At 39.4% G+C, this 26,192-nt stretch overlaps 1 protein-coding gene across 2 annotated transcripts in view; it reads right to left on the bottom strand.

Annotated features, from left to right (window-relative positions):
• LOC126267117 (endoplasmic reticulum-Golgi intermediate compartment protein 3) overlaps positions 1–21,297 on the bottom strand; it is a 92,895-nt gene extending 71,598 nt beyond the window's left edge. For both annotated transcript variants that reach the window (XM_049972030.1, XM_049972031.1), the window contains exons 1-3: positions 21,096–21,297; positions 1,166–1,324; positions 967–1,083 (exon numbers count right to left, since the gene is read on the bottom strand). In XM_049972030.1, coding sequence (XP_049827987.1) covers positions 967–1,083; positions 1,166–1,324; positions 21,096–21,192 — 373 coding nt within the window. In that variant the 5' untranslated portion in view covers positions 21,193–21,297. The remainder of the gene's footprint in view (positions 1–966; positions 1,084–1,165; positions 1,325–21,095) is intronic.
• Between the last annotated feature and the right edge of the window lie 4,895 nt (positions 21,298–26,192).

The following is a 26,192-nucleotide window of genomic DNA, read 5'->3' as shown; positions in this document are numbered from 1 at the left end:
AATTTATTTTGAACTTACAAAGTTTCTTAGTATTCAACGGTGAAGTAGTATGATTGGGGACATGACCAAAGAGCTTGTTTGCTTCACTAACACAGGAGAGCTGGCCACATGAACAGCAACTGACACTAAGTAACATAAGCTCACCGGGAACCCCATCTATAGGATCTTTGGTGTGCTATGAAACCAACAGCGCCACCTACTGGTTATTTGGTGTACTACACGTGGATGATTATTCATCTGTACCACTAAGATGAGTAAATGATATTAGATAGAACTTTAAATTATGATATCTTTCTTTTCCATGTTCAGATTTTGATGAAATACATCTTATATGTTGCCCCATGCTACACTCAAGTTACCTGTGGAAACTGCACGAAAATTTGTCTAGTAATTTTGGAGATGGACTTTTTCATACAAACAGATACAAAGGTTTTTGATAAAATCAAAGTATTTTTTTCCTTCTTTTTTTCCATGATCCAAATTTGCTTGAAATAAAGCCAATACATTGCCCTCAGACTATGCTCAAGTTACCCTGTGAAAACACCATGGAAGTTGCTCTAGTCGTTTTGGAGAACAGCATGTTCTAACCGTCACGGTGGGTTTTCAGTTTTATCATTAGCACAGATTAGATTTTACACAGTTGTAGAAAATTTAATATGTATGTTAAAAATAATAAAAACAACATTCTCTCTTTGAATTACTTCTTTTTCTTTGAATCACTTCCTTTTTTTTAAAATTAATCCTATCAGCACTTTTTAGCTACCCAGTTCTTATCCTTCTTTCACATTTATTGGTGTCTGACTTGCATAATGCGTCACAGGAATATCAGATGCTAAAATGTCACAGTTTTCAATGCCTGAAACTATCTAAACCATAGATGAATTGAATAAGCACAGTTCAAGGCTGCAAGCATGTGAACACAATCATTTTGTACTAAGAAAAACTGCTGAGCAGAGAATTACATACCTTCTTTTTGTGGTTCTTCAACTGGATTTCCTGATTTATCTAATCTTCTCTTGTATATATTGTGCTCAATGTGCAGATGTTGCTCGCCTGATGTGTCCATAGCATCAAGCACCAAAACTACAGCAATGAAATAAAAATAAAGTTTTACTGTGAAAATCATAAAACTGTGACATGCTTTTTATCACTACATTAAACTCACATTCACAAGAAATGGAAGGTATAATAATGTCCAGATTTATCCGAAGTTTGGTTCCTCTTGAAGTATCCACAAATAGCTCTTCCGAAATGTCTGGTGACAGATAAGCTTGCAGTTCCGAGACGAAAAGCAATGTCATTATGATACCGCTCAATATAGTAACTGAAAGAGAAAAGATATGAAACAGACTAAGACTAAGAACAAACACTTTCATGTTTCTACTCAGAACAGTGTTACTTCAGTCACAAACACAATTCACACAATGGTGAGATATATCTTTTACATCAGTTAATTATAATCCAACTCATTTCCAATTATTCTTTCATCTGCAGATATCAACTACTCAGCTTGATACATGATTTCTAGCTCTTGTTTATGTCAAACATTATTTACAGAAACTATTAAAATTTTGGGAATGCCTGGATTTCAGTCCAAATTCCCACAATGAGTAATTTCAGCAGAAGCAAACAGACTGATACTGTGTAAATTAGATAACCACACATTTTCCAGAGGCCTTTTTGATAATCTAGGGATTCTTAGTATGTTTATTCATTAATGACTTTTGTTTCTGGTGATAAAAATCAGTTACAGCTGAACTGTGATCTGCACTACCACAGTAGAAGACAACACAATTTTTTTTGTCAGTTACATGGCAAAAAATAGTGGATTGTAAACAAGCCTCTAGTGTTACATCGGTAGGTAATTATATTCTCTGAAAAATACCAATGCTATTGACAGAAGGTTAACAGTATCGATTTCATATAACTTAGAAAGATATCTTTTTATCTTACAGGTAACAGCTTAGTTTAGTATTTAATGTTAGGTTTAGCTGGCATAAGCACAAATAATATTATGCAATACAATTATTGTTAATGCACTGTACATATCAAGTTTTTAAGAGATGTTTTTCTTCGACAATATGTATCTTAACTTGTTTCACAGATGAATGAATGAATGAAATTATTAAAACTAATGGAAGAAGCACCATGGTTGTGCTCTGCACAATATTCAATTGCTATCAGTAATGGAGCCGAAGAAAGCAACAACTACTGCCAAAGAAAATGAGTGGGTCAGTCCATGTGAAATTAACCAATGGTCAAGTTCTTGCCATCTCAGATTTTGATAACTTTTGTACATTTATAGTATTAGTTGTTTACACGAAAATCCCTTCATTTGGGAGTTACTAATTCTCAAAACTTCCAAATTATTCAATTTTTTGTTAATGTTTTAGAACCTTAAAAACACAATATCTCCAAAAATAGTTGACCTACAGACCTAAAATTAGTACCATTTTATTCAGTTTCCTACAAAACAGTATGTCCTGTTTGACAATGTTCATAACAATGTTGAATTTTCCCAGACAATTTTTTTTTTAAATCAAATTTCATGAGGGTGTTCTCAACATATTAAAATAAGCTCTATTTTACAGGTAAATGCAATACTCATTTTTAAGACTTTGGACGTATTACTAAGTTTTAATGTAGACTTTATTGTTTAGTCATTTTTATTTTTTATTTATTTTAGATTATTAGAAACATACATTTAAATTTAAATTCACATTTGGCTTTGCCGTGATAACTGTGAAACACTTTTTACATACATCATAACAACACCTACACAAAGACGACTATGAATAATTTATGTAATTATACCTTCATTTTACAAATACATTTATATTAATCAATATTATTAATTAAACAAAGGTTTAGCTTTTATTATTTAATAAAGTGTTATTTGAGTGCCTTGCAATTAGAAACTTTTCACTCATCTTCAACAAGGAAGACATTACGACACTCCAATAACATTCTTATTAGAGTCTAAGATTACATATTGCAGTTTTCTTTTAAGTGATATAACCTTGTTCTCTCAACCAATAATGACAGATTATTGATGTAACAACATTTTCTTTTCCAATATAATCTGTGAAGCTATTTGTGACTCTTCATCTGATAGTCAATATTGTCTTCCAGTTGCAGCTGCAGGATATAGTTTAAAAAGTATGATTTTTTTAGAACATTTCATTTAACGGATCTTTGTGATTATGGAAAAAATGAGATGATACACAGGGATACATAAATAAAAGATTTACTTCTCCTTTTTCATCTCTTGATAGCACACAAGTTATCAACCATTTATTGTCATAAGCACAAACAATAAGTCCTGTGAGCTGTTCAAAATCATGTCATCTGCATCTGGACCCACTTAAATTTTATAACATCCAAATCTTTACAACCAGAAACAATTTCTGCTTCGCATTTGGCTTTGCTCATAGTAATAAATGCATAATACTTTGAGTCCCTATGGCTGTTATGGCTCTATAAAATCTTTTTGCCAAACTCTTTTTTATTCTGCAAGCTCATTATTTGTACACAGAAAAAAATTACTTATGGAATACTTCAAACAACTGGAAATATTTCTTTTGTAATGGATGTAACCTAGTGCACTACTGGATTGTACTTGTGTTACACATACACATGAAGATATGTGGGCCTTTACGTACTTACTGGTTATTTAGCCAAATGTGTTGTGAAGCTTGAGGGTTGTGATTACAGCTTGAAAATGACTAGCAGTTGAAATGAGCTACTAGAATGGACAATAAATTTATTACAGCCTTTTTGGACAATGTTTTCTTTCTCAAAATTGGAAGGTGTGCTTCCACTGTGCTTATACTATCCAAGGCATGTTCCCATGCTGAAAGCAATACATTCATACTCAGCTGTTGACTTGCTAGGCCTAACTCTGGTGTTTACTCCCTTAGCCACTGAAGATCCCACTTCTCCAAAAGGCAAGGAATGCAATGGAACTGCTAAACTAGAAGTACAAAACAGAGTAAGAAAGAGATATAATGTTGTTTTTTTTCCCCCCAAGTGTTGAACCTTGTTTGGGACATGAGATTTCCTATGAGAACCAAACAATTATGGCATGTAGTTTAGAAAGCTGTCACTAACAAGACAGATCTGAGCATGCTACAAATATGTGATCTGAAGTTTCTGTGACCAGCCTTGCATAAGACTCGAAGAGAGAAAATGAGGAATGAAGACATCAGAGGAGAGATACAAATGGATATGTCAATGACTGAGTACTGCATAGCTCTAGTGGTTTGGACATGTGAAGGGACTGAAGGTAAGCACCTATCAAACAATACTTGGAGAGAAATGTGCTGGGGAAAAGAGCTACAAGAATACCCACAAAAAGATGGTAGGATCAGATTAAAGAGTATTTGAAGACTAGAGGAGAAAACTGGGAAACAATATCAAGACAAGATGAATATCAAGTGAAATGGAAGCAACTTGTTCGTAAACAACCCACCCGGCTCGCTGGAAGGATATGAAGATGATGATGATGATGATGAGCTTTTACATCTGATTGATATGAATGTTAAGAAAACTACCTGAAGTTTTACTTTAGTCACATTTATTAAGCCAATGATTTCGTTTCATATGAACATCCTGAGATGAAAAAGTGGAAAAAATGTGCCACTGTCATGATTTAAAATGATTAATTGCCCAATAAAATGTTGAACTGCATATGTTGAAATACAACAAGTACAATATCCCAATTCGTTTGTTGTGCTTGGTACTTACTGTATTCCAATACGTGTCTTTCAATGTTTTATTAGGCTAAGGATTTTCAGTCATGAAACAATCACTTTCCTGCCACTTTATCCCCTGAACACACATGCTTAATTAGTTATACATGCATGCACCATGTGCGCTTCTTCCCCTCACCAGTGCCTTGCAAATTTTATCTCAACAAGTCATCTTCACTGAGGTGAATTACTGTCAACAGAAGTGAACGCTGTGTTATTATACAGGCGAGTCTCATAAGAGATGATACTCCATTTATTTTGTGAATGGTTCCAGAAATCAGTAACTGATAGTATGCTGAGGGCATGTAATGTTTTGTTTGAATAATTCTCTGAACTCTGCTATCAACCGAGGTACTGAAACAAGTATGGTTATTTTTAATGGAACCATATACTTTTCATTCAATAGCTCTTAAAAAGGCAATTACAGTGATATTGTGCTTTTTAATATTGACCCTGAAACCTTTCCCAAAAGAATCCGATAAATGTACTACAACTGAAAAGCATTGTGGCCAGATATGGCTACTGTGGTGCAATCACTGCTGGGTAGAGCTCTCATACGAGGTTCTGTCATTATATGCAGCAAGACAGGCCTAATCTGCTAAGATAAAATCTCATTTCCTACACTGCATAAACAAAGAGTCAGCTTTGATTTTTGTATATAGAACTATGGCGTATGATAGCTTCTGGCCCATCAGACAAGGCTTAGGAAAACTATTTCAAACTTGTGTACATTTCCAGGTTGATGGGGAAACAACTACTGTTTAGTCAGGCATTTTTCTATTTAAAGCCTCCCCATTGCTACTTACTTGTCAAAGCTGATATAGGACCAACTGTAAGTGATTCATACTTGGTAATGATGCACAACCCGATTCATGGAAAAAAGAAACTTATGAAATTGTAATTGTAGGAAATTAAAAAACTAACCATTTTATTTGGAATGACTGATAACATGTAACATACACAATAAATACTTTTCTTAATGAAACATAGTCTTACACTTTACTTAAGAATGTGTTCACATTGTTTACCACTGACTCCAAGGCACATGTGCAATCACCATTTGAGAGACAGATGAACATATGAAAGTACACTTGCTTCCGAGACATAACAGGTACAATAGAAGACTGGCAGTGTGGCTGCATTTACATTCGTACAAACTTACTCCCTAATGTTGTGCTCACATTCAAAAATGAGGAAAAACAACCCATATAAATATTTCTTGAAATTCAACTTCTCAACAGAAAATGTCTTATCTGTGTAATATACAGTCCACTCAAAGTTGGACAGCTCTCTAGCTTTGAAACCACGCACTCACAGGTCTTGAATCTTTGTATGAGCACTTAACTGTAGCCAGAGATATGAACATGAATTTTATAAGCAAAAGGCCTTCAGTTTCAAAATTCAAGCACATATTCTCCTGCTCAAATCTTACATTGCTTCCATTTGGGCCAACTCATCACACTGCAGACACTCATACTTCAATCGATATTTTTGCGACCAAGTCTCCAAACAAAGTAATTCCCACTGATGAAATTTCTGCACCTCTCTTACCTGCTCATGATGTAATATTCATGAATTATTGATTGATTACTACATCCAAAGAACAAACCACAAGTGTCCACTTTTAGAGATTTTGACTGCTTAAATATGTCTGAGCTGACAGCTGATGTTTATGATATCTCTTGACAGGGAATGACAGTAAATAACTTTGATATAAATTATGAAGTATCAAATTTCACTAAGAGACTCAATAATTTATACAATAAATATGCTTCAAAAAATCCAGAGGAGTCAGGAGAAAATCTGCACCATTGTTTACCAATCAATCCTGTCAGTAAGAAATGCAAAACTCAGATACATCTGCTCATTAACTGAGGACTTTCACAGACCTTCTGTCTTGTGAGAAAATCTTTGAGGGCTAGAACTAACCATATCTCATCTGCAGCTGAACCTCTCATTTCTACTGAGAATTTGAATGAGTATTTCACCACATCTACATCTCTACTTGATCAACGCCTGAGGACACAAAACACTGAATCCCTTGATATATCTGCAGTCAGTACAAACGAAAAAAAGATTTTCTGCAGTTGGTAAGCCTTAACACAGAGAGGAAGTCAACTGCACGAATTTGTTCTGCAATTGCACGATACAACAATATTACAATACAAATGAGCAATTTTTTCAGCAACCCATTACTGCTTATTATAATATATATTTTTAATCATTCTCCAGCATCTTCCCACTAGCCTGCAAAAAGGGACTCATTAAACCTCTACCGAACCACAATCTGCAAAAAAAATCTGGACTACTGGAATACAGGCCCATTTGCATTCTACCAGCATTATCTAAGGCTTTAGAATACATAATTCACAATCAATTTACCAGTTGCTTAACCTTAAATAACTTTATGGATGAATACCAATCTGGCTTCTGGCAAATTAGCAGCATGACTTATAAAAATGACTGATGAACTGAAACAAGCTATGGACAAATAAGAAGAGGCTATTGTGTGCTTTAATGGTCAGAATGAAGAGGTTGCAACGGAAGAATGTAGTAGCAGGTGTCCCACAAGGATCAGTATTAGGACCACAGGACCACTACGTTTCTCGGTATATGTTACTGATGTGTCAATTATTACCTCCCATTGCAAATATCATTTATTCATTTATACGCCATTGACCTGTAATTATACCTACGTGCAAGCCCAACAAATCTGGATGCAGCCATCCAGAATGTATCAGAATGGGTGCAGAACAAAAGATTTTCAAACTTAATCCATCTAAAATTCAAGCAATTTCAGTCATTCACAAAAGACATATTACTACTCAGTTCAGAGAAACTCTTCCACCCTTAACGCTAAACAGCACAGGCATCAAAGAATTTGGGGTAATTCTGCACCATCACTGTGAATGGATTGAACACACAGCTGCAGTTTGCAAGGTGTCAGGATTACTGCATTCTTGAGCTTAAAAACAAACTAATAGAGACACTAATACTTCCCATCCTTGATTATGATGACCCTATTCTCCAAGACTTTTTATACAAGAGTTCACATTGACTGGAATTGGCCATGACTGCTTGTGTGTGATACATTTGTGATGCACATTATTTCAACCAAATCATTCCTGATATTTACATTATCATGGCTATGTGACGATAAGTGTAAATATTATCAGATCCTGGGTATTCTGTATCTTCTCCTCTCAATCATTGCATTCCTTACAATTTATCTTCAATCCTTACACTACTATCTGAACAAGGCAGCAGAAATACTGTTTCCCATGAAATTAAAATCCTCACCTTAGCACTACACACACTACTTTGTTCTCTGAACAATTTTCTGCATCAGGAACCTGACTCTGGAACAATCTTCCTCAAAATATTAGAAAAACTAAAATCCTTTCAAACTTCAAAAGACAGCTAATAGCCCACTTTCTGTCACAATAGCTATCTCTTTTTACAGCTCAATTTCGTTAACCCTTCCTCCCACACCACTATTCCCTACCCTTGTCTACAGAGTTCTCTATGGAAATTCTCTTCTTTCCTAGCAACGACTGTCATTCATTTCAGTCCTCTCCTCTTTGTTTATAAGTGTTGTAGCCAGAACAGCTTCTTCATGTATTCTGTCAGTTGCAGTCTTCGGCCTATTCATCCTAATCCTCTATTTGATGTTGAAGCTGCCAATTCACATTAGTGAGCTAGTAAATTGTGCAAGCGATGATGCGATGAACAGCAGTGAACTAGGATAGACATGACACAACAAAATCATCTGTATTGGTATCACCAGGGCATTTAGGAGCTCTGGGACCCACAGGTCATGGTTCCTTCAGTCATTGCTTTGCATCAGGCCTCTGATCTGTAGGTCCCAAGAGGGAGCCCTATCAGTGCTTGATGCCTGAAGGGACAAATGGTTTTGAAAAAAATTGAGGCACTGGGAGTGATGGTTGTGATATTCACATAATTGGACATCATGTCAAAAACATGTAGGCACTCATATTTTTTTGTGCCTCTGTATACATCAGGCAGTCAATACATTCATTTTTTTTTTTTTCTTTTCTTTTACCAAGATTGGGCAAACTGGCAAACATGGAGGATGGTGTTCAGTGCAGTTAACACACAAAGATGGTTTTCACAAGGACTACCTTCATGTAGTTATTGTCTACAGCTACCACATTTTGGGTCCGCAGTGAAGTCAGATGACATATGACCAAAGTGTAAACATTAGAAGTACCTCATGAGCGATGGGACATAAGGTTTGATGTCGCAACTGTCTATTATGACTTTAATTTTTTTCAGGATGACATTTTCTTCAAAAGCTGAGATAAAGGCACCTTTATCTATCCCATTATCATTGGAACCTTTTTTGCCTCATTAGACAAAATGTATGCCTTGCTGCTCAAGATTAGCCTGTAGTTCCTCATCTGGAGTGTAAGATGTCAGTATAAAATGATTCCTTGAACCATATTCAAGACCTTGTGTGGGACAATGGTCACTGGTGTGTCACGCAGATGTTCAAATACCTGATGGTTGGTACGTTGATTAGGGTTGAAGGACCAAACAGCAAGGTCATCAGTCCCTTGTTTAACAGGTGGTCCATTCAGACAGATTTACTTATCAGAAGAGTCATAACGAAAAAAGGGAAAAGGCTAAAAAACGTAAAAGTGCAGTCATGTAGTCAAAGGTGAAAACAAAAGGAGGGAAAGCGACAGGTGAGCAACCCAAAGGCTATGCTAGAGGCAGGAAATATCCCACCTCTGAAGCAGTACAGGCAAGACCACCTGCTATTCAAAAGCGTTCAACCACTAGAATGTAAAAGAGCATATCATAAAAGGAGACCAACCAAATCTAAAAAACGTCAAAAACAGAGTAAAAGGGAGAGAAAAGAGGATCTTGGCCAGGGAGTGGAGTCAGGAATCTCCAAACACATCTTAAAGTGGGAGACAGCCCAACCCCCACCGCCCTGCCCCTACTCCAGATGGAGATTAAACACCTCAGATTGAAAATGAAAACCACTTTCACAGAGGAAACTGAGAAACAGTTCAACCATCTGGGAATCGTCGGCCAATATTAACGGTAAAGTGCAGGGAAGTTTGTACTTAGTATGAAGAGCCAAAAGAAGGGGGCATCCCACCAAAATGTGGGCTACTGACTGGAAGGCTCCACAACCACAATGGGGGAGTGGATCATTACGCAAAAGAAAACCATGCGTCAGCGTGTTATGTCTGATCCGGAGATGACACAGGGTGGTAGAGTCCTTTTGGGAGATGCAGAAGGAAGAACGCCACAGGACAGGTGTCATCTTAATCACGCAAAGTTTATTAGACAGGGAGGCAGCCTCCCAAGAGTTGGCCCATGACTGTGCAAAGTCGGATTTGATATGAAGTCATAAATCTGCCGCACGAGGGGTTAAAGAGAAGGGGGGTGAGTGACTGCTCCCCCAGCCAAATGATCAGCAAGCTCATTATCTGGGATACCCACATGGCCAGGCACCCTAAGGGAGTCAGCATGGTGAAGATCACTGAGACGGTCATGGATGGCCAAGACTAAGGGATGGCAGGAAAAACAGCCTGAAGGCCACTCATTGAGTCTGTACATAACAAAACGAGGTTGAGTTGGGACTGTTTAATAAAGGTAAGAGCCATTAATTCCACAGTAAACACACCACATGCAGTTTTCAGGAGATGATTTTCCATGCCAGCAGAGGACGTGAAGGCACATCCCACACAATCAGCAGATTTAGAGCCATCGGTGTAAAAAACAACAGCATCCCAAAACTCCCATAAAAGTCGGCAGAAAAAACAATGGAACATCATCGGGGGAACGGAATATTTTGGACCTTGGCAGAGATCCATCCGAATCTGGGACCAAGGAACTATGGGGGGAGGGGGGGGGGGGGAGGAGGGAATGTGGGAGACAGGACAAAGAAGGAAGCTGAAAATCACAGCAAAGAGACCCAAGGTAGAGCCCAACTAGTAAACCTGCCATGTGGTGGGAAACAGGTGGGTGACGTCCTTGGTCTGAGAACAGGATAGAATAGGGAGGATGAGTGGCTGCAGAGCAAGCAGCAATTGCATAAGGAACCAGAAGCTGGGACCACCAAACAGAAAGGGGGGATGGGGGGGGGGGGGATCCCAGCTTCAACTAGGAAACCAGGAGACTATCAACAGGGCTAGTAGGGAAGGCACCATTGGCCAAACGGATACCATGATGGTGGACCGGATCCAGGAGGCGCAGTGTGGAAGAAGCAGCCGAACCATAAACTTGACAACCAAAGTCCAAGTGAGACAGCACTTACGCCCACTGAAGGTGGAGAAGAGTGGAACGATCCACACCCCAAGAGGTGTGGGCAAGGAAACGAAGGACATTGAGTTTACGGAAACATCCTATCTTCAGAAGTCTGATATGAAGCAGCCAAGTGAGCTTGTTGTCAAAAAGAAGACCCAGGAAATGAAACTCTGGGACCACAGGTAATCATTGTGCAGTGAGGTACAGCTCCAAATCAGGGTGGACCATAGTATGGTGACAGAAGTGGACCAACCACGAATTCAAAGGAGAGAAGTGAAACCACTCTGAGAGGGTCCATGCAGAGGCAGACAGTATAGCAACATGCAGCTGCTGCTCTGCAAAGGCTACCGAAGAGGAACTAACCCAAATGCAGGAATCATCCACATACAGAGCAGGGGTGACCAAAGGACCGGCGGAGGCCACAAGTCCATCTATAGCAATGAGGAAAAGAAGTACATTCAATACGGAACCCTATGGGATGCCATTCTCCTGGGCCTGTGGAGAACTAAAAACCAACCGGAACCCTGAAGGACCGATGGAACAGGAACTGGCGGATAAAAATTGGGAGTGGGCCCCAAAGACCCGACTCACGAAGTGTAAGTTGTGATGGTGCCAAGCCATGTCATAGGCCTTGCATAGGTTGAAAAATAGTGCAACCAAATGGCGGCGCTGGGAAAAAGCCTGCCAAACTGCGGATTCCAAGCGAAATAAATGATCGATTGGAGACCATTCCTCTCGGAAGCCACAATGGTAAGGCAACAACAATCCCGAGATTTGAGGACCCAATTGAGCTGATGGGCTACCATCCATTCAAGTAACTTGCAAACAATGTTTGTCAGACTAATTGGTCGATAGCTTTCGACAGACAGGGGGTTCTTACCAGGCTTAAGGATGGGAACCATGATGCTATCCCTCCATTGAGAAGGGAAGTCACCTTGGAGCCAAATACAGTTGAGCACCTGGAGAAGATGTTGTCGTTGTGGAGCACTGAGATTTTGAAGCAATTGGTTATGAATGGAGTCTGGGCCAGGGGCCGTATCATGAGAAAAAGAAAGTGGGGAAAAAAGTTCCCATTCAGTAAAAGGTTTGTTGTAAGATTCTGACTGACAAGAGGTAAAAGATAAGGTGGAAGCTTAGGCCTCCTGTTTCTGGTGAAGGAACGCAGCCAGATAGGAGGCTGATGCTGTGTGTTCCCAACACATCCATTTTCTCTGTTTGATTAAGTAACAGGCTTTGCTGTGAAGGCGTTTAAAGGTAATAAGATTGACAGCAGATCGGTGTCTCTTGAGGTGTTGCAAAAGCTTGACGGCAATCACGGATGGCAATGGCCGTACTCCACCATGGGGCTTGCCGGCAGTGAAATGGTCCAGATGAGCCTGGGATAGCAAGGCTAGCAGCAAAAAAAATCATATCAGATACGTCATGTAGGACGTCATCAATACAACCCGATAAGGAGGGAGAAAAAACGACATTTGCAAGAAACTGGTCTATGAGAAGACCCCGACCAGATGGAAATGCACTGCCCCACAAGGGATGATGAGCATTAAAATCCCTAAGAAGGACAAAGGGAGGAGGAAGTTGCTGAAGAAGAGCAGTTAAGGCAGCAGGTGTAAGAGTCCTGTCAGGAGGGAGATAAATATTGCAAACTGTGACCCCAGACTCCAGGTGGACCCTAACAGCAACTGCTTCCAATGTAGTTTGAAGAGGAATCCACGTGCTAGCAACATCCATATGGACCAATGTATAAATGCCACCAGAGGCCCACAGGGGGCTGACCTGATTGCAACAGAAAGCACAGAACCCATGGAGGGTCGGTGAGTGATCATCAGTAAAATGAGATTCCCGTAGGACCACACAAGCTGCAGAGTAAAATTAAATAAGGGATTACAACTCCAGAAGGTGACGGTAATATCCATTACAATTCCATTGGGTAAGCACAGAACGATGATTCAAATGGGGGCTGAACAGGCTAAAACCAGTCACGCTGCCGGGTCACCATCTGTCACTGACAAGGAGAGGGCGACATCCACAAGGTCAGAGACAAGTTGCGAAAGTGGGGACGGGACCTCTGCTGACACCACAGGCTCCTTGTCCCAGAACTTATGCTTCTTTTCTGTTTGAGATCGAGGAGGGCTATACTGCAAAAGGGAGCCAGCTGCAGCAATATTTCGAACAGAATAAGAGCAGGCGACCTGGGGGTCCACAGACCGCGGTTCTCATGCTCGTCGTATGGCAGCAGACCTTTGGCCTGGAAGGTGCGGGAAGGGGGTCCCGGGAGCTGGGGAGGGGGAGTGGTGCCCGGAGGGGAGGGTGTGGGAATTGCAGGGGAGGGATTCAGGACTGCAGTAAAGAAGGGGTGAAGATGTAACTAATGCATAGCTAGATGTCATTGACACAGGATGAAGACATGCATACTTTTTACAAGCCTTAGTGTAGGTTAGACAATCAAGGGACTTATATGCCTGTATCTTCTTTTCCCTCTTATAAGCCGGGCAATCCGGTGAACATGGAGAATGACTGCCATGACAATTAACACATACAGGAGGGGGAACACAGGAACTCCCCACATGGAGGGGACATCCACAGTCACCACAGAGAGGGGTCTGCAAACAGGGGGAAGACATGTGTCCAAAACACAAGAACTTCAAATGTCTCATACATGGTGGGATGTACAGCTTCACATCACATTGATAAACCCTAATCTTGACCTTCTCAAGGAGGGCATCCCCTTCAAAGGCCAGGATAAAGGCACCAGTATCAATGTGATTGTCCTTCAGGCCCTTCTGAACATGCCAAACAAAGGAAATACCCCACCATCTTAGAGTGTTCCTAAATTCCTCATCAGTTTGAAGGATGAGGTCCCTGTGGAAAATTACACCTTGAACCAGAATTGAAGACTGGTGGGGGGTTATGGACACAGAAATTGTGCAAATACTGTCACAGGCACTACAGACTAAAGCAGTTTTGAACAATGAACCCAACCACATATCGCTCAGTGTCCACTTCGCCAAATTTGTCTTCAATGTGTTCAACCAAAAATAAATGTTTGGTATTGGTGAAAGTATCCCCATCAGTCCTGGTGCAAACCAGATAATGGGGGAAAGGTTCACCCCCTAGCCAATGAGCCTGACCCTCCTTCCAGGGGCAGCCACGGAAGGGAAGGCAGAAGGGGCAGAAGAAGCAGCACTAAAAGTATCATTTCCATTCAAAGAGATGGCTGTAGAATAATGGCCAGAGTTTTGAACCCGTATGCATTTCATTTGCATAGCGGCTGCCCTGATACCACCCACTCCGATCAGAGGCTATCCCCACGGGCGCCACTCAGCCACAGCAAGGGCCATCTGCCACGGCGGCCAATGCCGGGAGCACCAATACTCCGGGATGACAAGCAACCACTCCTAGGCTTACATGAGGAGGTCATAGCTCAGGTATCAGACTCACAAGTGTGGTCCCAGTGTTTACAGGGGACTCAACCAAAAGGGTACATAATGATCTCACCACACGGGCTGGCTACCATGCTGGCTGTGTACCCTAGCATCAGACAACGACGTGAAGGAAAAGATGGAAGGAACTACGAGGGCATAAGCCAGAGACACTAGGTAAAGTGCTCTTCCCCAAATGGCTCATACTATAGAACAGGAATTTAGTAATGGAGGTCAAAGCCCAGAGGGGGACCAGAGAAGGCCAAAAGGATGAGGTAAATACACAACAAAACCAAATTGCAAAGCCAACATAACCAGGAGGGTAGCGGGGCCAACATAAACAAGGACACCAAGAGAGGGAGAGGAGTGAGCAGAGGGGAAGGGCAAACCGGCAATCTTTAACACTGCATGCAATTGGTGCTATTTAAGGTGTTCTTGCCTAGTCACTCTGCACTACAGAAAAAAATTGGAAAATGAAGGTCAAACCCAAAAAAGAGGATTGCAAATACTTTAGCCAAAAGGCAGTGAATGAAAGAATATTTTAAGAATGGAAGGCAGAACCTAAGGAACAGATGGACTGACATCAAAGGCTGACACCATGAGAAAGAGAGCCTCAGGCTGAGCATCCAGCACACGTTCAAGTCAGCCACGTAAGGCTGTACACAACCAGCTAACAGACAGATCCCAAGGAAATGGGATTGGCCGGACACATCAGACATAGGTGCTGCATACGAGCATTTGTTGCTGTTTGGGTCTGTGTGTACTCTGTACTTCATTATCACCTATGGACATAGAAAAGTCTTGTGAATGAGAACAGGCCAAAATGTTGACTCAAATGAAACAATCACCAGGCCTTATGCCAACTGGACACTTTTTTTTCTTTTGAGACCATTAAATATGTAAACAACTTACCTCAATGTTAAAGCCAAAGATTCCTCAGATTGTATAGTTTCCCTGAAATGTGACAATTTCGTGATTGCATGATGGTTACCTGTAAGGATATAGTGAAATGTTTCTATGTTTATTCCATAGTGAATAAAAATTTTCCCGAGTCTCTCTTCAGTTCTTCATGTAAAAGATGAAATTCTCCCAATCTGCTTCGTCTGTGTAGTATAAAAGATGAAATTCTCCCAATCTGCTTTGTCTGTGTAGTATAGGTCCAATTCAGATCTCCCTTCGCTTTAGTTCAGTTCTTTGCCTCGTGAGGTATACATTTACTAGAAAGTACAAATCACTTTCCACTGCCCAATCAAGCTGTTCAGTTATCCCCCTGGGTTCAAAAGCCCAGTGAATGACTGGCTGCCACTAATGTTACTCGGATGCAGTAAATGAGCTTCAGCAGTTGGCCATTGTTGTATTATGATACAGACAACCTGTCTGTGGGATGAATACAGCCCCAGTGGATATCCAGGCTAATCCATATGCTTGGATCTCTGTTAGCAGTCTGCAGTGGGGCACTGTGTCTCTTTTATCTTTCTTCAGACAACTGCAACTTCACACCAGTGCTTCTGTCTTGGATCCTTCTAAATTTAATACTTTCCTTCTGAAAATATCTGCATCTGATCCCAATTGCTTTTACTTTCTCAGTGGTACTTGAAGATTGTTTTTACAGCCTGTTCTCTTTAATGCTACATAGAGGTACCAAAAATCATATTTTCGTTATTGTTTCTGTATTTTGTTGTAGTTAATCATATTATTGTTGTGGTCTTCAGTCTTGACGACTGGTTTGTTGCAGTTCTCTACACTAGACTATCCTACACAAGCCTCTTCACATTTGCATAACTACTGTAACTTACATCCACTTGAACCTGCTCACTGTATTCAAGCCTTGATCTACCCCTACAATATTTATGCCCCACACTTACTCCCATTTCCAAACTGATCATTCCTTGATGCGTCACAATGTGTTCTATCAACAGATCCTTTCTTTTAGTCAAGTTGTGCCGTATTTCCTTTTTCCTCAGTTCAGTTCAGTTCAGTTCCTTCTCATTAGTTACTTGATCTATACATCTAATTGTCAATGTTCTTCTTTAGCACCTCATTTCAAAAGGTTTTGTTTTCACTTCCATACAATACTATAGTCAATACAAACACAGGGTGACAATTATTGAACAATAAGAAATAAAACTGTCATAACCTCTGTATGGTTTGTGTTAAGATGCTCAAACTGCACAGTTGGTTGCAGGGCATGATGGGAATTAGTACAGGTGTCTGGTTTGCTTTAGTGACGAAGCCCACTTTAATTTGTATGGGTTCATCAATAAGCAAAATTGATGCATTTGAGGCACTGAGAACCCGCATTTTGTGATTGTGAAGTATCTTCACCCTCAACGGATGACTGTGTGGTGAGCAATGTCCAGACACAGAGTAATTGGTGTGATATTCCTTGATAGCAGAATGACTACCTAACGGTATGTGAAGGTTTTGGAAAATGATTTCATTCCCATTATCGAACGTGACCCTGATTTCGACAAGATGTAGTTCATTAAAGATGGAGCTCGACCACATAGAAACAGGATAGTATTTCATGTCCTGGAGGAGCAGTTCGGGGACTGCATTCTGGCTCTGGAGTACTCAGAGTCCCAGAGTCCACTGGCATGGGCCTCGATTGGCCGCCATATTCTCCAGATATGAACACATGCGACTCCTTTTTGCAGAGCTGTCTTAAAGACAAGATGTACAGCAATAACCCCAAAACAACCGCTGAGCTGAAAACAGCCATTTAGGAGGTTACGACGGCATCAATGTTCCGACACTTCAGCTGGTTGTGCAGAAGTTCACTACTCATCTGTGCTACATCATCATCAATAATGGTAGGCACATCAAACATGTCATAACCTAAATCCAAATATCTGTAGTGATGTTTACACGTTGAATAAAGTGTGTGCACACTGTAGTTTGTAACTAATTTACATTTTTTTTTCATATAGTTCAATAATTGTCACCCTGTACCTTCAGAAATGATTTCCTAATGATTACATTTCTATTAAACATTAACAAATTCTTCTTTTCAGAAATGATTTTCATTGCTATTGCCAATCTACACTTTATGTCCTCTCTACTTCAATGGACATTAGTTACTTTGTTGCTTAAACAATGAAACTCAACTGTCACTTTTAGTTTCTGCTTTCCTAATCTAATATCAGCATCATCTGATTTAATTTGACTATATTCCATTATCCTTGATTTACTTTTTTTTTATTTTCATCATATGTTTCCAAGACAATATCCATTCCATTTAACTGTTCTTTAAAGTCCTTTGCCATCTCTAACAGACTTTCAATGTCATTGGTAAACTTTATATAGGTTTTTTTTCTCTTCCCTGAACTATAATTCGTATTACAAATTTCTCCTTGGTTGTTCAATGCACAGATTGAGTAACATGAGGGAGAGCTACAACCCCATCTCAGTCCCTTTTCAACACTGCTTCCCTTTCACACCCTTACACTATTGTAACTACAATCTTACTCCTGTACAACTAGAAGATAACTTTTTGCTCCCTGCATTTTACTCCTGCCACCTTCTTGGATATAAAGAGTGTATTCCAGCCAACATTGTCCACAGCTTTATTTAAGTTTACAAATGTTATAAGCGTAGGCTTGACTGTTTTCAGTCAATCTTCTATGATAAGACATAGAGGCAGAATAGCCTTTCATGTTCCTAAATTTCACTGGAATCCAAACTGATCTTACCTAAGGTCAATTTCTGCTAGTTTTGCCATTCTTTCACCAATAATCCATGTCAGTACTTTGCAACCATGACTTACTAAACACATTTTTTTGGTAATAGCCACCCATGTCAGCACATATGTTCATTGGAATAGGAATGCTTCTTAACTTCCAGTATTCTGTGTTGCTTATTAGACCTAAAATTCTCCTCATAAGTCTTCTCTCTAATATTTTCTATTTCTCCAACTTATAACTCAGTACTATGCATTTCGGTTTCAATATAGTATTATTCTTATTGTGCTGTAGTTTTGACTGCACCACAACTAATAAATTTTCAATGATGCCTAGCTGGTCTTGTAAACTGTTTTCTAATTTTTTTCAAAGTTATTGCATGTATGGAAACAGAAACAAAATCATAATTATTTATTGGAATCAATAGTTTGAAGAAAATATTTTGTGATGTTTCCTACATGATTCTCTGCAATTCACATTGAAGTGCTTGGCAGAGGATTCATAGAACTGCTTTCAGACTATTTCTTGACTATTCAATCTCAAATACATTAGCACATGGGAAAAATGAAACCTAAATCTTTCCCTGTGAGATGTGATCTCTCTTATATTATTAACATTATGGTCTTTTATCCTACATAGATGAAGCACTAAATTTTTTCACATTCAGAGGAGAAAGTTGATGATAGGAATTTCATGAAAAGATCTTGCCGCAACAAATATCATTTTGTTTTAATAATGGCCACACCAAATGGAAATTAAAGAAACTGCCAAATTATGTTAACCACTTAGAAACTTACAAATAGGAAAACTGGTTGTCATTGGGTTTGTGGCACAGATATGAGTAGTTCCACAGCATCTGTAAGTGCTAAATGTACAGCCAAATTTGGTCAAAGTATTTAATTTCAATGTTGGTGTGAGTGAATATTGTACTGTATTAACTGTAAACACCACCAAAAACTGATTCATTAATTACAAGCTACAGTTCATTCTGTGATTGAAGAACTACTGCACAATGAGTGATGATTTTTTTGGAAAAGGACTGATGTGGGAGGGCAAGACTTAGTTTCCCAACAGAAGACAAGGGTAAGATGTGATGGTGCTGCTCCAGGTAGACATTCTGAAGGAAAGACAGAAGGAAGATTAGCATTTTACACACCACTGATGAAGACAAAACCCAAGATCAAACTGGGGAAGGAAATCTGCAGTGCCAATTGAAAGAAATAATTCCATCAATCACGTATAATTTATGAAAGAAGATATTATTGAGTTACAAAACAGGAATTGCTTCCCATATCATTCAGAGGCCATGGCAAGCTCGTTTAGTTACTACAGCTACTTAATACATTTGTTACGATGTTAACGTACGACCTTAAAAATTCCAATCTCCATAAGCCTTACACAATAGAAATTTCTCGTTAAAGATTTCTGTAGGAGACTCCCAATGAGTTGCTGAGTCTATGCCATGTCAAGATGCTGCACTACACCAAGCAAACGGAGGTATCCCACGACTACTATCACCTTAGTGTATTTTTTTCTATTGTCTTAGGAATAGAAGACATTTCTGGTATCTCTTACATAGCAAGGTACTTCAATCCCTGTTTACAACTTCACTATAAGAAGCATGTACAATTCAGCAAGCAACTACAGGTACTGTAGGTTTAGTTGTGTTTTAATATTTGTACCGAGGTATTTCCGCACTCTCCAGCAAAACATACACAAAAAATAAGTGATACTGTTTGCAATAAAGCATACTTGAAGGCATGAGTTTCAAACGAGAAACCATTCTAAATAATGTACATGTATGTGAAGCAAGTTTACAATAACTCTAACCTAAGTGGTGTATTTTGTCAACAGTAAACAGCTATTAAATTTGTAATCTGTCTTACGTGCACATCCGTACAGCAAGTGTAAACAAGTGACTATAATTTTAAACTATGCTGATTTCCTTCTCATATAATTAAAAGACTTGAGGTTCAGATTCATGCCAAATGACATCCTAAACCACATGAAACACTGCTGCAACAGGATGAAGCATTAAACATCATTAAATCACCATAACACTTGCAAAAACAGACAAATGATAAAGTTTTAATAACATGTATTTGTTGAGAAGAGTAGCAAATCGGGTTAGCTGCAGTATTGTCCAAAACCATTGCCCCAATGACGTACAATAGCCAGATCAAGTAAAATCTTATAAACCACCTCTTCAACTCACTACTATTTAACTTTCGATCTAACCCAGACTTCCGTTTAATCTGAAGATCAGTATGTAAACACAATTAAGATAACGCATTCACATTTTCAGTGTTCGCAAACTCTCAATCAAATTGTTAGCGTATAATTTAATCTGTATCTTGGGTTGGGTACAACACAAATTAGTCTTACACCACACTCTTATATACCAAAAAATTGTAGATATATAAAAGAATATTGTCAGTGTTCTGATATCTTGTTATTCGCACATGTAAGATATCAACGACAAATAATTCTACATTAAGGGTCAAGGTCAAGTTCTGGTATCGGCAAGTTCAGTCGAAGATAAAAGGGAGAGGTGTATTCAGCATGTCCCCTTGTTATCTTCTGGTACGATGGCATGTATCATAGTTACGGTGATTATCCCTCAAATACGATCGTTAAACTCCGTTACACACTCATATAAGTGAAATACGTTTATTTGGGCGATCGGTAGTGTTAATTTCACTGCTGTTAATTACGAATGATGGTAATTTACAGATAACTTAACGCTACATAGCATGTCACGGACGCTCACCCGGCTTTAATATTTACTCATTTGTATGTTGCCTGCAGATGTCAACTGCCTTCTCGGCTGTTATACATTAACATTAAAAAGGATTTATATTATGCTATCCTTGTGCAGCAATCAAGGGATCCCCAATGAAATTACACGCGTAATGCCTGTAGGCGACGTCAAACGCGGTGGCGGAATGATGCAGTACCTGTTGCGCCTCCAAATGTTTTGATCCTAAAATCATCCAAAGTTTTGGGGTATGCATCGAATTTTCGTAACGTACTAACTATATCAGCCGAGCTCATTTTCAAACAATATTACAAATATAAACAAAACTTTCAACCACAGTTACACAATCTTTGGTCAGAACGTAAACTATAAACATATCCTTGAAAAACAATTTCTTCGACAGGAAATAATCGAAATAATAAATAAAACATATCGAAACTTATATCAAACCGTGGTCAATGGAATATCAGTACATAGATTGCAGCTAAGAAACAATACAAGTAGAATAGCTTTGCACTTTGTTCTGCCGTGTTTTTAGTAATTTGTAAACGCTTATACAGTCTGTGGGAGTCGCCAGCAGAACATCCGTAGACGTACCGTGAAGGATAGCATTATTCTGTGGCGGCACGCATAAGGGACAGATTATTTATTCTTTGATTATGTATAATTGTTCTGTTGTTATTGATTCAATATTAATATGAGCTTTTTGTTGCAATAAAAAATATTATAGCCTAACTACTTAGTGAGTCTTTCTGAAGATTGTAATAAGTAGTACGTGGCTAAAGTGGTAACACCAACGTGATGAATTTCGTTGTAGACGAACAAGTGCACCCCAGTTCAATTTCGTCTACCAGGAGATCGGCGAATCCGCGCGGCACATAGTGTGTTACGGATCGGCGCGACGTTTTGCTAAAGAAACATTGAGGAATTACAACATTGAAGAACAAGAAAAGGCTCTGTTGAATTTTTCTGCGCCATCAAGTAACGGCCTTTCGACAGAGAACAGTAGCGAGATGAAATTACGCCCACCGCAGTTCATACCTGATCAACATGAACTGTGGCTTGCAATGCTTGATCTGACTTTCCATCATCATGGCATTGTAAACGAAGAGACAACATTTATGATCGCTGTTAGTGCGCTTGAGAATAAAACAGCAACGATCAGCGCAGATATAATACTTCAGTCGCCCGCCACGCAAAAGTATACGCGTTTTAAGCAGTTACTCATTGAGCGACTACGTCGGCCGGTGGAACAACGTATCCAGCAAGTATTGCTCGGTGAAAAGAGAGGAGATAAGTCACCTTCGGAATTTGGCGGTGTTAACAGAAAAGAAAAAAATTCCTTGAGGTTTATGCTTATGTGCTGCTCCATGACTCTGCTGTCACTATCTTTATTCTTGGCTTGTATGTAACTTCTGTGTTTTCTTTCAGTAAATGTGTTATTTTTTTTCGTATCCAGGATGTAATTATAAAGTTAATAAAATGTTTTCTTGCCTTTAAAATAATATTTTTCATCAGGTTATGGGCCCAAAACAACATAGTTTAATTAAAACAATATTTGAAATGAGCATATGTCTGTAAAGAAACATAACAGCTAGTGGCGATTATAAGGTGAGCATTGATAAGCTTGAAGGACCTGACGACTGGGCTAAATGGAAATGGCATATTTCTATGGTGCTGCGTTCATATGGACTAGAAGATATTATTAACGGCAAGATGCGACAAGTGCACAAAAAGAAGCGTATGTGGAATGGCACAAGGACGACTCAAAGGCAGCAAGTCTTATAGCAAGTGCACTAAGTAAACCTGTTGCAGAACTCGTCTTAATGTCCAAGAATGCTAAAGAAATCTGGGACAAATTACGCGCCCATTTGAACGTAGCAGTACTCAGCGTCTGAATATGTTGATTGAAACATTTTTCTGTGTTAAACATGATGAAACGGAAGATACTAGTGCACATGTGGTCAAACTGCAAAAGTTATTTCTGGAATTGAACGATGAATTAGAAAAACATGAAGAAAATACGCTATCTGAAAGAATCTTAAACGGTCGAATTTTGTCTACACTGGGAAAAGACTACAACAATTTTAAGGATCTCTGGGATTCGATACCGACAGAAAAGCAAAGCTTGAATTTATTAATTGAAAAACTTTGTACTATTGAACTGCGTGAACAAGACAAGTGCAGCTTTCATAGTTTCTAAAACAAGAAAACGGCAAACAAGTAATCAGCATGTAAAGATGACGAACTCACAATTAAAACAGAAGTTTCTGTGTAATATATGCAAACAATTAGGTCACTGGGCAGCAGAGTGTCCAAAGAACACTCGTGACAGCAATAAAAGAAAAGAGAAGGAAACGAGAAAATGAACACGCTGCATTTACTTCATACGCTATGGGTGTGTGCACCAGTAATCACAGTGTCCCAAACAAATGGTATTGCGACAGTGGCGCTACAAATCATATCACTCCCAACAAACCGTATTTGGTTTCGTATAGTGAATTTGATGCTCCTCAAGTAATTTCATTGGGAAAACAAGATGACAAAATGTGTGCACACAGTCAAGGAACACTTTACATTAAAATTCGACGAAACAATAAATGGTACAAACCTAGAATGGGCAATGTTTTGTACGTCCCTGATGCAAGTGCTAATTTGTTCTCTGTGAGAGCCATTGCCTGCGGAGGCTACAGTACTAACTTTAGTTATAATAATGTCTGTGTTCGAAAACAAGTCAGTGGCAATATTGTTATCACAGGTTATGTGAAAAATGGATTTTATGTGTTGAACATACGTGTTGTTAGAAATGCAAAAATGAATCGTGTGAACTTGATGACTTCATCCGAAACATTGCAAGTGTACCATGAAAGGTTTGGTCATCAAAATGAACAACATGTGAAGAACATTTTAAAAGGAATGAACATTAATGTGAAAGATGCCAAGAGTGAATTTTGTGATTGCTGTGCGCTTGGAAAGATGCATAGCCTGCCATTCCAAACACGAACAATACGCTCTACCAGTAATGGTGAATTAATCCATGCGGATGTCAATGGACCACTGAGCACGAAATCTTTTGGAGGTAAGCATTATAATGTATGTTTCAAAGACGATTTTCGTAAATTTCGTCGAATTTTCTTTTTAAGACACAAAAGTTAAGTGTGTACTGTGCTTAAGCAGTTTTTAAATGAAGCACGAACTAATGGACATGTTGTCAAAGAATTTAGATGCGATGGTGGCAAAGAATTTAACAGTAAGAATGTCAGTGAAATGCTTGCAGACAGGGGAATAGAGCTACTGATTCCTCCTCCTTACACTCTTGAACAAAATGGTGTGGCTGAACGGGAAAATAGGACCATTGTTGAAGCTGCCTGGTCAATGCTAAATCCGAGTAAATTACCTAAAGGGTTGTGGGCAGAGGCATGTAAGAAACAATCTACCTAATAAATCGTACTGGAAAATCTTCAGTTGAAAATAAAAACCCTTATGAACTATGGTTTAATCGACCAGTAGGACGACTTGATCATCTCAGAATTTTTGGCACAGGCTTCTATGTTCGCATTAATAAACAATTCCGTTCCAAGTTTGATGATAAGGCAGTTTTTGGACGACTTGTTGGATATGTTAATAACAAAGATGGGTTTAGAGTTTGGATTCCATCTAAAAGAAAAGTGGTGTTGAGTCACGATGTAAAATTGAAGCCAGAAATTGATTGTGATTTACATAGTGATCATGTTGAAATTGAAGTCCCTCAGGAAGAATTTAATGATCTGAATTCATCTAAAGATGACCAACGTAAATATCCTAGACTGTACACTTCTGGAGGAAGTCAAACTAAAAAAAAAAAAAAAAAAGATTGGCACCCTCGATTCTAGAGAAAGTCAAGAGTCGTGTGAATCTGATGAAAATAAAGAATTAACAGAATTTCTAAATGCAGAAGCTGCTGAATCTTCTAATGAAGAGAAAGAGAAGAATAAAGGGCAGTGAAGAAAAACAACCTGGATGGAAAGTGGTGAATTTTGTATGGCAACAAAAGTTGATGCAGTTGAACATAAAGATCCAAACTTTTTTTCAGAAATATTGCAGTCAAACGAGAAGGCAGGATGGATGCAAGCTATCAGTGAAGAACCTCAATCACTAAAGGAAAACAGTACCTGCATGCTGGTTGACTGTCCGAAGAATGCCGAAGTATTGCAAAACTGAAGAAGAGTTATGCAGATTTCGCAGGTGATAACCAGACAAGGCGCTCAACAACTGGAATTCTTGCTAAGAACTCAGGTGGTGCAGTGTCATGGATAAGTCAGTTGCAGAAAGTAAAGCAATAATTTCATGATTTTTTTCTTTTGGAGGAAGTGTTAAAAGGAAAGAAAAAATTCCTTGAGGTTTATGCTTATGTGCTGCTACATGACTCTGCTGTCAACATCTTTATTCTTGGCTTGTTTGTAAGTTCTGTGTTTTCTTTCAGTAAATGTTTTTTTTTCATATCCAGGGTGTAATTATAAATTTAATAAAATGTTTTCTTGCCTTTAAAATAATATTTTTCACCAGGCGGCACCTGCCAAGTTTAGTCAACGACACCGAGTTGCCAGATACGGCACTGCAACATGTATGGCGTGTGTAGTTGCCTGAACGGCTGTGGCGCTCTCAGACGCACAAGATATCACGTCGTTGATCTCATTAGCCGACAAGGTCTACACCTCGTTAGACGCAGCGCGTACGTCGACGGTGATGTTCGGACACAACAGTACAGACTCTCAGGAAACGTCGGCGATACAACGACGCCAGCAGCCGGACGTTTCTCAACAACTGGATGACCTACGAAAACAAGTTGACGGATTGAAGTAGCAGATATCGACGTTGCTCGGAGGCAAACAGGCACAAACAAGAAGAGCAAGGAAGATGACATTGTGTCTAAGGAGCGTATCTGCTGGTATCATCGACGATTCGGAAGCGAGGCGACGCGTTGCACATCAGCCTGCAATCACCCAAATGGCGACAGCGATCGGAGTTAGGCGCCGCCGGTCGCGAGCTCGAGCACCAGCGCCTACTGTTACGAGGTGAGATCGACGAGGGGCAGCTGTGGGCAAGTAACCTTTCTTCTTTACTTTCATTGTTCCATCGGCTGTTTCTTACAGACGTTAAGTCCGGCCGTGCTTATGTAGTCGACTTAGGTTCGGACGTTAGTGCATAGCCTGTTAGAAACTGTGATGTGAAGCTCCCTCCATCTCAGTCGAAACTCACAGCAGCAAACCAGACGTCGACAGCGACTTATGTAAAACATCAGACAGAGGTAGATCTC

Source organism: Schistocerca gregaria, chromosome 4 (assembly GCF_023897955.1).
Source record: "Schistocerca gregaria isolate iqSchGreg1 chromosome 4, iqSchGreg1.2, whole genome shotgun sequence".
In the NCBI taxonomy this organism is placed as follows: Eukaryota; Metazoa; Arthropoda; class Insecta; order Orthoptera; family Acrididae; genus Schistocerca; species Schistocerca gregaria.
The sequence above is the reverse complement of the archived record's forward strand: the minus strand, read 5'-3'. Positions and strand labels throughout refer to the sequence as shown.